Here is a 12370-nt window from a genome sequence, read left to right on the forward strand (position 1 = left end):
CCTCTGGGTGCCTCCAGGAAAGGGAAGCTGGCACTGAGGAAGCAGATGGAGTCCCTGCACATGCTGTGATAGCCATGAGCTGCTGTCTGAGCCCTGCCCGTGGTTTTGGGGACACATTCTGTGTCCCAGGTGAGGGCTGCCCGTGGTTTTGGGGACACATTCTGTGTCCCAGGTGAGGGCAGCTCGTGGTTTTGGGGACACATTCTGTGTCCCAGGTGAGGGCAGCTCGTGGTTTTGGGGACGCATTCTGTGTCCCAGGTGAGGGCAGGTCGTGGTTTTGGGGACACATTCTGTGTCCCAGGTGAGGGCAGCTCGTGGCTCAGGACAGAAGGAGCCCAGGGCTGACAGCACTGATGGGAGGCTGGGAGTGGCAGTGGCTCAGCCCTGCTCCTCTGGATGGTGATGAATAAATTCACCTTATTTCCAAGGATAAGGGATGAGAGTTCCTTTGTAGAGGTCTCTTTTGGGTGCAGCAGGGAGTTTTATTAACTATCAGCTATTCTGTGTATTTTATGTAACCGTGAGTCAATCGTTTAATCTGGGCAACTTCAACAAAACCCCACAGCATTATTTGATAATCACTTTCTACCCTAAACTGTTGTGCTGAGTAAGCTAAAAATGCTTATATTTTACACTATCCTGTCTCTTTTTCATTCCATATGAAGTACTTTCTATGCAATGTATTGCTTGTAAATCAAGCTCTAATGAGCTCTTGGATCTCTTTGGATGAAAAGTGTCATATAAATGTCATAATCATATTCATAGAGGGTTTTCATAGCTCTACAGGACTGATGTAGCCATTTCCATAAGCAAAAGGATTTCTAATTTATGAATACTATGGTGGCAATTGAAATGGTTCAACAGTGCAAAGTAGTAGTTTGTGAAAATGAGATTGTCTTTAAAAAAACCCCAGCACAGTGTCCATGAGAGCTCTGAGCTGATCCATCCAGAAATGGGCTAAGTGTTTGTATAATCATTGCTACTGAATAAGAATATAATCACTAATTCTATGGCAGAACAACCATGTCTTGAAATAACACCAGCAGAAGTAGTCTGAAATGCTTTATGGCAGGAAATAAATACATATTCCTATTGCATCATTTCTAATTGCAATGTAGGGCTGAATCCTAATTTAATTCTTAATGTGGAGAAACAATGTTTGCATCTTAGGTCAATATTTTTTCCCTCCCCTTTCACATAGGAATTCTGGAAAGCAACAGACTGAAAATCGTGAAGGTTAAAACAATTAACCAGACAATTGGGAATGTTACATACCACGCTGCAGATTTGCCAATCTGGTGGCAGATCCCTCAATACGTGCTGATTGGATTCAGTGAAATATTTGCAAGTATAGCAGGTAAGAGTCTGTGTGTGCTTAAATCTGCTTTTGTATCTGTCATAAATGATGGACTCTTAGAAAATAAATACTTCTCAAATCATTACAAGTAAGCTCTGATGTTCCCAAATACATTTTCATACAACATTGCTCAATTTAAGTGGCAAAGCTCATCACTGCCTTGCACATTTGAAGCCTGGCTATGTAAGACTGTGCTTTCAAAACTGGATTTCAAGCAGAGTGACACCTGAAATATTTGTGTGACATCTAGTTAGTGCTGGATATTTGCAAGCCTTAATGGAAAACCATCTACTCTTTCAATATTGTATTTTAATTCAGTTTTGAGTCCTCTGAATATTCCTCTGTGTTGGAAATACAATTTGTGCTTTGTGATTTTTTTTTTTGTCACAGTTTAGAAAGTCAGTTAGTAAGTGGAAAAACCTTTCTGAGGGCAAAGGGAAGAAATAAACCACATTGAGAAAGACTTACCAGTTTAAATTCATGTTACTTGAGTTTTTCCATCTATGAAATAAGAAAAGGTTTTGTGAATATTAATAATGAAGTAGGTATTTTTCTATCATTTTATCTACTTTATTTCTACATCACTTTTTCTGTACTTCAACATGACTCTAAGCAAACTGAAACTGCTCACATTTTGTGTGTCTTGAACAAATGCAAGAGATCTAGAATTCCCTAGCAGTGCCCTGTGTGCTGTATGGACAGCTGTGTGCTCACAGATTCTTAAGCTGGAAGTGCAGTGGGAGGAGAGCAGTACCAAATCAGATTTTCTGGTTTGTTTCCTGTGCGTGCAGGCTCCTAGCAGGAGGAGAGCTCAGGCATTCTCTGCGCTGCCTGTGGCTTTCCAGCCCTGTTTCCTGGCTGGCTCAGGTGAAATGCTCCTGCGGTCTCTCAGCACAGATTGCTCATGTGCTGTTGGAGCAGGCCTGGGTTACCAGGACAGAAACAGCTCTGAGTGTCCAGGTTTGGCCCTGCTCCAGCAGGACTGTGGAGCTCCCTGCTGCAATCCTCCAAAACTCCTCCAGTGGCTCTGTAAAACTCATTTTAAACTCACTGCATTTCTGCTTGACTCCAGCCCCTTATTATTAAAGTGTTGAATTCTGTTTGCAGATACTGAGCTGTGGGCCCATCCACTCAGAGTGGCAGCACCCCCAGCTCCTTTCCTTCGACTGCTGTGGCAGAGCTCCTGTTTCACTTCCCCTGGGGAGGCCACTTTCATTCCTGGGCAATCCCAGCAGCCTCAAGTGAGATCTCTGCTCTGGGACATCCTGCTGGCCCTGGCCCCAGCTGTCACACGGCCCATTTGTTCCCCTCTGAGTGAACACAGAACTTCTGCTCCAGCAGGGTTCTGCTTACTCCTGGGCTGCTGTCATCACAGCTGTTAGGAAATAAAATAAGGTATTTGCATTGCTCGGCAAGGAGAATAAAAGTGGGGTTTGTTCTTTTTTCCTATCTACTCATTGGCTGTCCATTTCATTATGTGTGTATGGTACCTGTCACAAATGCTAACACACAAAAATCTGAAGATAAAATCTTGCCTGATTCAGTTAGTTACCACAACTAAGGCTGTATTTAGCATTTTTATCCAAAGAGTAAAATGAATTACTTGTAGTCAGTTTTGTTACAGTACCACTTCAGTCCTAACTCAGATAAACAGATGACTTATCAGAAACACAGGTGTTCATGGAAAATTAAACCAATTTCTTCCTTCTTACACAACCTTGTTTCTCTATCAGGTACTATTAATAGTTCATAGGTGTTTGCAAGGAAAAAATAGCAAACCTGTCTGCAGGCTGTGGAAAGGTCTCGAAGCACTCTCTGCTTGCTGAGCTCCAAGCTAAGAGGACTTTGGTGGGGTTCTCTGTGAGAACTCCTTAAGGCTTGCACAATTCTCATGGGAATATTCTGCTGTTCTGCACTGCTGGGTCTGTACCAACAGCATTAGAACTTCAAAAACTCTTGGTCAGTGTTTGAAAGAAATGCACCAGAAATTCTATGCAGAGCTTAATTGCTTTGTGTAGTGCACTTTCATTGGATTTTTTTTTACAAAGGCTCTTTCCTGCCTTCTGATTGTTATCTGAACATAACTCCTAATATTTTTAAGAAGACCTCTCAAGACTCAAGAGTGTATTTACCAATTCAATATTAAACTTGATAAAGGCATCTACTGTGCTATGAAATTCAGGCTTAAAGCAAGCAAAGTGTTATTGGTTACAAAACCATAATGACGGGGAAATGTTTGTTGTGAGCAAAAAGGGAATAAATAGCCCAAGAGCTGAAACATACCTCTGTTGTTCTGTTTACTGTAAAACTAAGCATATTCTTATTAAGCCACATTAGTTACACTTGAGGTACCTTTAAAAAGATGACACACATTGCATTAATCTTTTGTATTATTCTGTCAATCCTCCTAAAGCACCCTTGTCTAACTGGGAATTGTAATCTCACATGACAACACCAGCGAGGGGCTTTAATTTCAGAAGTGCTTGTTTGCAGGAGCATGAAATCATTATCAAGGGCTGCCAGCAGCCAAAGGAGCTCTGAAGGCAAAGAAAACATTTTATATTCTTTATGCCAGATTAAATAGTAGTGTTGCTGCAAAAGTCACTCAAATTTAGAAATGTACCTTATTTTGTTGCAAAAAATGCAGGGTTACACTCATTTTGGTTTTTCTTCTGAGTCTTAAGATCTTTTTCCGGCTGGAACAGTCAGATCCAGTGTATCTGTAAAATAAACAAGAAAAGAAAGAGTTCAGATCCTTTCATGTGTTACACCTGAGCTTAACCTGTACAGAACACTCAGAAGCCTGGTGCCCAGGCTGTGGCTGAGGCTCAGGAGCCCTGTGGCAGCTCTCATCACTCAACCAGAAGTCCCACACAAGCTGCTGTGTGCTCAGAGTAGGCTGCTTGGTTTTTCTTAAAGTGCAGCTGGACAGGTAAATCCTCCTTGGAAAATCAGAATTGTTATATTGGTAACAGAGCCTAGGAAACAAAGGCAGTGTTAATTCTGACAATAAATGCCACTGTGCCCCCTGCCCTGCCCGTGGGCAGCTGTGTCTGTGTCTGTCCCGTTCCCTGGCTGTGGTTTGAGCTCAGGGAAGCCCCAGCTGAGCAGGGTGAGAGTTTCAGTTCCCTGCTGGCCCATCCAGCTCATTGCTGGCCCCAGGGGAAGGGGCAGCAGGGTGGTGCCAGGGGAACAGGCAGCAGGGTGCTGGCCCCCAGCCACAGCTCAGGTGTCCATTAAAGGAATTGGCTGGATGAGTAATCACACAGATTTTGGTAAGTGTATTTTTCAGTGTGCTCATGGACTGGAAAGTAGAAGTTTCAGTTAAGCATCAAGGATGTGGCACTGTTGAGTTTTAACACAGTTATTATTTTCAAAATATGAATTTGTCTACTGCTCTGTTATAGTTTCATTTTGCATTGAAGCATGAAATAATGTGAGGAGGCTGCTGCTGGAGCACTGAGCACCCAGCTCTGCTGCTCTCCCAGAACAAAGCTCCTCCCTCACAGCACCAGGCTGGCCCTTCTGCCTTGAATTGTTCATCCTTTTCTTCAAAAGAAATGCCCCTGGATTTGTTAAAGCTGCCTGGAGCAGTCAGACAGCAGAGGTGCTGCAAATAAAGCATGCCTTCATCATGCCAGACATGAGAGTTATGCAATTGCAGGTCTGTAATGCTCTCCTTGCAAAGAAAAATGTTAGATGAGGTAGCATTAATTCCCAGTATGAGCAGACTGTTTTGAAACAAGCATTTCACCTGTCACAAAGAGCTCTGCAAGGAATGTATTTGATTGTCTCTTGTGAATAATCCCATTTGATTTTTGGCAGGAGTATTTTTCTAAAATGGAGAGTTAATCATGGGCATTAATCTTTGTGTGGCAGAGCCTAACCCAGTGTGTGCTCTTGGTACACACATTCAGTAGCACAGATTTGCAGATGGATGGTCACTGGTACCTTTTTCTTGGGTTTATTGCTTGAAATTTGAGCAAAGACAGCTGAAAGTTCAAGCCCTGTATCTACAAATCTTAAAAAGGATTGCTTGCTACCAAGCAATGAACTCAGAGAATTCTAGATCAAAAGTAAATGAAATTAAAATAATTCCTGCCTTTCCAGTTCCAGTTAATTTCTCTGTCTGCACGTTCAGAGACAGACACTGAGGCTGTAAGAAATAAATGTTCATGGCTAATGCAAGAGTGACTTTTCCCTTTTTTCCTTGTCCTGCCTGTATTGCCCAGCAGCCAGGGAAGCAGGGGAGGTGGGAAACGTGGAGCTGCCAGGTTTGAGCTGCTTTAATGCATTTCCTTGAGGATAATTTTAGACAGAAAAACAAATATGTTGGTTCAGAAGATTCCTTGATTTTACACATGGAACATAAATAAGATCAAAGTCTGTGTCTCAACATTGGGTTGGTGCATTGATGACCTTTAAGAGGATTCATAAATCAATTAAAAGGGAACTGCTAAGGATTCACTAGACACCTGTGGCTTCTAGAACACTTCTAGAACAATCTGCTCTCATTTCTTACATACTCTAATAGCATTTTTTCATCTTTGAATACAGGTCTAGAATTTGCATATTCAGCTGCTCCCAAGTCCATGCAGAGTGCCATTATGGGGCTGTTCTTTTTCTTCTCGGGGATTGGCTCCTTTGTTGGCTCTGGATTGTTGGCACTGGTGTCTATTAAGGAAATTGGCTGGATGAGTAATCACACAGATTTTGGTAAGTGTGTTTTTCAGTGTGCTCATGGGCTGGAAAGTAGAAGTTTCAGTTAAGCATCAAGGACTTGGCACTGTTGAGTTTTAACGCAGTTACTATTTTCAAAATACTAATTTTTCTACTGCTCTTTTATAGTTTCATTTTGCATCTAAGCATGAAATAATGTGACTGTGCAAAATAATTCACTGCCCTCATGAAAGCATGAGGAACACCTCTGCAGAGCCTCAGTTACTTGCTCAGCTGTTCCTGCATTTCATCTCTAGAAATTACAAATATTTTCATTTCAGTAAAAAATATTTAAATTACGTGCAGCAGAAGAATATATTTGGTATAAAGTACTGAAATTGCTTTCTGTGGTTATGGGAAGTGAAATGTACCCATTTCTCTCCAAGTGATTATTCAGCTTCCTCATTTCAAGTGACTTCATTGAAATTACCATGAGTTAATTCTGCACTTCTGTCTGCTCGCTATTTATACTCCTAAAGTTCAACAAATCACCTGCTTTGAGTTGCCAGTGGAGGTTAAAAATAATTTCTGGCACCAGTAGGTGGCACCTTGGGAATTTCAGAAAACCCTCCCATCCTCAGTGGGCTAATTAGTTCAACCAGGAGGAGTGTGAACAGTTCTTCAGATGTCTGCTAGACCTGCCATGGGTACATGGCTTAAAACTGCAGCCTAAACTTCCAGTTTGGCCCAAGAGAATTTGCCATTTCAACTGGATTCACATTTACCAAACAGCAATGGTGTCTGATTCCTGCGTGTGCCGCAAGTTGGCATCTGTGGCTTGTGAGTTGTTCTTTAAAAGATAACAAGCAGCCTGAACTTATGGAAGTGTCCCCCCCTAAAGAATATTTCATCCCACTGAGACTTCTTTTCCCCAGTCAATCTCAAAATCGGAAAAGGAACCTTTTCTGCAGTACAGAGGTCATTCAGCTGGTAATGGCTCAGGAGGGGATAAGAACTCCACACAAATAATGATGGTGCTTCTGCAGCCCCTTGCCCTTGTTCTCTGACGCAGCTGAGAGAACACACTGCCAGATCTTCTCTCTGTGAAATATTTGGGCTGTGCTAAATCTACCCAGAGGTGGCCAGCACTGGGTGTTGGTGCCTTTCCTGAGCCATGACCATCATTCTGAACAGCTCAGAGGCCTTTGGGCACTGTCAGCACCGGGTGTTGGTGCCTTTCCTGAGCCATGGCCATCATCTGAGCAGGGTTTTCCAGGGTAGGAATGACATCCATGACATCACTGACATCCATCTCATGACATCACTGGGGGTGACTGACTGCCTTCAGAATCTCCTGAGGAAGTTCCCTCTCTCCAGCACTTCAGGGCTGGTTGCTGCTATTGAATTGACTTGTTTCTCCCACCAAAACTAAGATTTCATGGGTTTAATATCCCATCTCATAAAGGATAATTACTACTCTTTAAACACATCTGCTCTTGAAATGGAGATTCACATCTATATTGTATTTTAAATGTCAAGGAACGGCTCAGTTTAATTTTATTGCATTTTATGATAAGTTCATTTAATTGAATCTTAAGTTTCAGTAATTAAAGTAATTTAATCTGAACGTTTATAGGCTTGCAGCAGGAACAGCTGGTTAGGGTCCATGTACACGTCACTGGTTTAGTCTCTGCAACACATCTGATAATTGTAATGGTCCAGTTGGCTGTGCTGTGCTGGAAATGAGCCACAATATATTGTTCTTGGAAATCCAGCAGGAGCTGGGCATGCTTCCTAACAGAGGAATGATGTTTTAGCAATGAGCTTCCTTCATTTAACATCGTTCAATGTCCAGAGCAGTAATTTGTGACAACTTACAGGGGGCATCACTGGTGAACTGAACCACAAAGAAGTCACCTATGTTTTCATGAACTCTAAACTTGCCAAAAAAGGCTGAGAAACAATTTCAATAATGGCTTTTTTTATATAGTGGAGTTGCCAACTTCTTCCTTTACAGCATTCATTTTTTGGGGTTTTAAAATTTTCTTTCGATTTGGTCTAAGGCATTGGAGAACAAAAGAAAACATTGCTTATCCTGTGCACACCTTCCTCAGCAGTGCCAGCCTTTGCTGTGGATAATTAAAATGAACTTTGCTGTGGGATGGAAACGTGGTTAGGTTTGGTTCTGCACAAAGTCTTCACCACTCATACCTGACCAGATTCACGTTTTCACTTGTATCATCTTACTTAATGCTTTTTTCCTCCCCAATTCTTCCTAGGCAATATCAATGGCTGCCAATTGAACTATTACTTCTTTCTGCTGGCTGCTATCCAAGGAGCCACCCTGCTGCTGTTCCTGATTGTCTCTGTCAAGTACGAGCACCACAAGGCCAAGGCGGGCGAGGCGGCTGCCAACGGGAGGCTGTGAGCCTGTGAGGCAGGGCACCCAGTGCCAGCAGCACCAGGGAGGGCAGTGCCAGCCAGGGCCTGCCCAGGGACCCTGCAGCCCTGCCCTGTGCCCGTGGGTAAGTGCCTTAGGGCAGGGGCTGCTTCTTGCACTACGGCCTGGCAGGGACAGCAAAGCTGGGCGTGAATCACTGCAGGCTCTGGAGCTGCTCTGTGCCCATGGGGGGTTGAATTCAACCCCTGCAGGCTCTGGAGCTGCTCTGTGCCCATGGGGAGCTGAATCCATCCCCTGCAGGCTCTGGAGCTGCTCTGTGCCCATGGGGAGCTGAATCCATCCCCTGCAGGCTCTGGAGCTGCTCTGTGCCCATGGGGAGCTGAATCCATCCCCTGCAGGCTCTGGAGCTGCTCTGTGCCCATGGGGAGGTGTTTACTGGGCTCCTGAGGCTGGCACACCTGGAGGGCACTGCAGGGACTCTCGGGGGCTGTTCTGAGCCAGACTGAACCCCACAGAAACACTCTGCAGGCCAAGCCTACCCTGAGGAGAGAAACCCTGACAGGAGCCTCAAGCAGTGCGTGGGTTTTCAGTGCTGGGAGTCATCTTGGGGTGAGAAACAGGGACAAATTAAATTACAAATCAGCACAGCTTAAATTTTATAATTGACCTGTTACTGACAGTGTATCAAGGCTTCCAGTCCAGACCTGCAGTCAGGAGTATCCAGGACTGAGGACTGAATCCTACATCCCAGTAGCTGGTCAGCAGCAGCTGCAGACTGCTGCACAATTAACACTTGTTGGGGTTGCAGCTGTTTGACTGCAGCAATGCTTTTATTTTTGAGCCTGCATTAGATGTGTTAGGACAGCAGCCACCTCTGGACAAGGCCCTGTTCAGTCTGACTCTGTTCCTCCCCTAAGGACTATGCCAGGTATCTGCAGGAAGCAAAGCAAGCTGGAATTCTGAGCAGATCAATGCACAGTAACCACTTAGCAGCCTTTAGCCAGGTCCTTCAGCCTTGTCTTACTTTTAGTTAACGTGCTCCAGGGTTTGGATCTTTCAGCAACACATTCCTCCAGCAGAGCAAATGGCTTCGTGTTCAGCCTCTTGAATTTTAATGATTCTAACAACTGTACTTCAGAGTGTGTGCACACTGGTATGGAAGGTGCAAGGAATTATGCAGAAAGAAAATAAAACCTTTTTATTAATGCGTTGAATTTTTATAGTTTCCTTTGTCTGCAGTTCTTTTGTTTAAAATGTCCTTATTTTGTACATGGACATCTTTTTAATGAGTTTACAAAATAAAATGAACCTCCATGCTGTGACTTTTGACCCTTTGTTTCTAGGTGAATAAAATTATACTGTAACTACTTTGTTCTTTAGCCTTTATTTCCTGAAGGAATGGTGTTGGATTTCTGAATGTCCACAGGCACCCCATTAATTCTGGCAGACACTACAGCAGTGTCCTATCCCTGCCCAGATAAATCAGCAAAAATGCTTCAGCTATTGCATTCCTTAGCATGATTTAAAACTGGAATGACTGAAGAATAATGTCTCGATGAGGAAAAACTAATTTCCTTTCCTAACTCTGTTTCTGAAGCTCCATATGCTGTGTTTCTGGAATATCCCATTTATAACCAGCTAAGAAAGCATAATATTAGGAGAGTGGGAGGTGCATAAGAGACAGAACAGGGACCAAGTATTTTTTCCCCTTTTTTGGCTGCAGTTCCCAAAGAAGAACCAGCCTGTGGTGGTTTCCCCCTGCATCACTGACTGCCAGAGCTGCCACAGGCCAGGGCAGAGCTGGGCTGCGCCTCCTCAGTGGTGCCAAGGGAGAAACTGGCAAACTTGGCTGGATTCCTCCAAAATTAAAGCTGCCAGCAACTGGGACCCTGCAAGTCCTCAGAGCCCCAAAAGCCACCTTTAATCTGATACCCAGACCCTGGGGAAATGACTTCTTTTTCCCATGGAAAATGTTACCCCTTTGGGGTCTCTCAGACTGGCAATATTAGGGCACCAAGCAGAAAATTATCAAATTTTCTGTATTTCTCAAAATCTGAGGTTTGGCTCTCTGAGGTGTTCCCTGCTCTGCAGGACTGGCACCAGGGGCAGATCTCCCAGGGCAGCTCTGACTCTGCCCCTTTCTGAGCACTGATCATTTGATAAATTGATACATTTCCCATCTGCTGAGGGATGGTTAAAGCTGAGTTTAAGGGCAGGAGAATAATCTGCAGGCTCCCCAGGCAGTCAGGGGTCTGGCACAGGGAGAGGCTGTGCGGGCAAACAGTGAATGATGGTTTGGGGCCAGCCCAGGCCCGGGTGGGCAGAAGCTGCCCCTGGCAGCAGCACAGTCAGGGCCAGCTCTGGGGGACCCTGGCAGGCTGAACAAGCACTCCCCTGTGTAATTCAGTTTTCATTTGGGATGCCTAGGCTCAGCTCCAGGCACAGGTAATTATGGCCAGTTCTGAATGTTAATCTGACGCTTCTCATCAGGGGGATGAGGCCTCAGAGTGACTCAGGCTCTGCTGATTCCTCCTCCCCATCTCATCTTGCAGTGGCTCCATCCCAGCCCAGACATAAGAACCAACCAATTAACTTCATGACTGAGCACTGCTCCTCATTAATGAAGTGCCTTGAAGATTCAGGGTGTGAATTTTACATTCACTCCTTAGGTTGTCCAGAGCAGTGGGAAGATCTGACAGGAGTTACCCTAATGGATGCTTTTAAGCCTTTGTCTTTCCAGGTGCCTTAAATTCAAAGCACAACACAGAAAAGCCCTTGTTCAACAGGAGAGGAGGTCTCTCACTAAATTGACTTGTAAAGAACTGCAGAAATAATTAGCATTGCAGGCTAATTACAGCCTCCCCAGGCTCCCACCAGGGCTGAAGGAGGGTGCCTGGTTTTATTTGAGATTACAAGGTGGGTGCATTGCTCATATAATGCTGGATATTTCCAGAGTACAGCAAAACCTGGTTTTTCCTGCCTTTGCATCTATACTGAATATCCCTCCTCAAAAAAAGGGAGCTTTTTTCATTTATTCTGCTTATGTAAACCTCCAGCCTGAGTTCAATTACAGCAGTTTAGACATCCATCACTATTTCCCTCAAAAGTCTGTAGTCACCCCCGAGTTGGTTTTATTTGTGTATTTTTGGCATTAACACAAGTTGCTCAGGGCTGACATGAGACAAAGTTGCTCAGCTTGACAATAAACTGGTGTTAGAAGCTGCACAGGGTTCTTAATTTCCAAAAAGCAATTTCCAACATCAAATCTTATCCCAGTGCTTTTGTTTCTATGCAGAGCAAGTCATGGCACTGCAGCAAACCCTCTGGGGAAGGAGATGAGAACAGTTTCCATCTGAGCAGGCAGTGCTTTGAGCCAGGCTCATTTCTGAGCCAGCAGAGGAGGTGTAACCCAGCAGGGCTGGTGAGAGTGCCCCTACCTGAGAGCCTGGAGCCTGTGGGCTGTGCCAGGAGCTGCCTGCAGGGCCAGAGAGCACGTGAGGCCCAGGCCAGGAGCGCTGAACACAAAATGCCATTCTCTGGTTCTTTACTTCCTTACACCCATTTTTCATTGAACACAAAGTGCCGTTCTCTGGTTCTTTTCCTACTTCCTTATATCCAATTTCATTGAACACAAAATGCCATTCTCTGGTTCTTTACTTCCTTACACCCATTTCCTATTGCCCACAAAGCGTGTGCAGTTAGCACAGGTGTGTGCAGATAGCACCCATTGTTCATTGAAGCTGCTCCCTCTGTCAGGACACTCTGCAGAGCTCTGTTCCAAACGGGCACAGAAGGCTCGGGGATGTCCCTCAGTGGAGGGAATTCTGTGTCCAGCTGAGCCGGGGCTGCAGCTGTGGGACAGGCTGGAGCCACCTCTGGGATTGGCACTGTCCCAGCTCTGTCTGTCCCCAGCTCTGTCTGTCCCCAGCTCTGTCTGTCCCCAGCACTGTCCC

The 12370-nt window shown here is 44.6% G+C and overlaps 1 protein-coding gene across 1 annotated transcript in view; it reads left to right on the forward strand.

Annotated features, from left to right (window-relative positions):
- Positions 1 to 8689, forward strand: part of SLC15A4 (solute carrier family 15 member 4) — a gene marked incomplete at its 5' end in the record, with an annotated part of 19992 nt that extends 11303 nt beyond the window's left edge. Inside the window, 3 exons of the mRNA XM_005423994.3 lie at positions 1202 to 1357; positions 5915 to 6073; positions 8296 to 8689. Coding sequence (XP_005424051.3) covers positions 1202 to 1357; positions 5915 to 6073; positions 8296 to 8444 — 464 coding nt within the window. The remainder of the gene's footprint in view (positions 1 to 1201; positions 1358 to 5914; positions 6074 to 8295) is intronic.
- Positions 8690 to 12370: the final 3681 nt, after the last annotated feature.

Source organism: Geospiza fortis, unplaced genomic scaffold, assembly GCF_000277835.1.
Source record: "Geospiza fortis unplaced genomic scaffold, GeoFor_1.0 scaffold145, whole genome shotgun sequence".
Lineage (NCBI taxonomy): Eukaryota > Metazoa > Chordata > Aves > Passeriformes > Thraupidae > Geospiza > Geospiza fortis.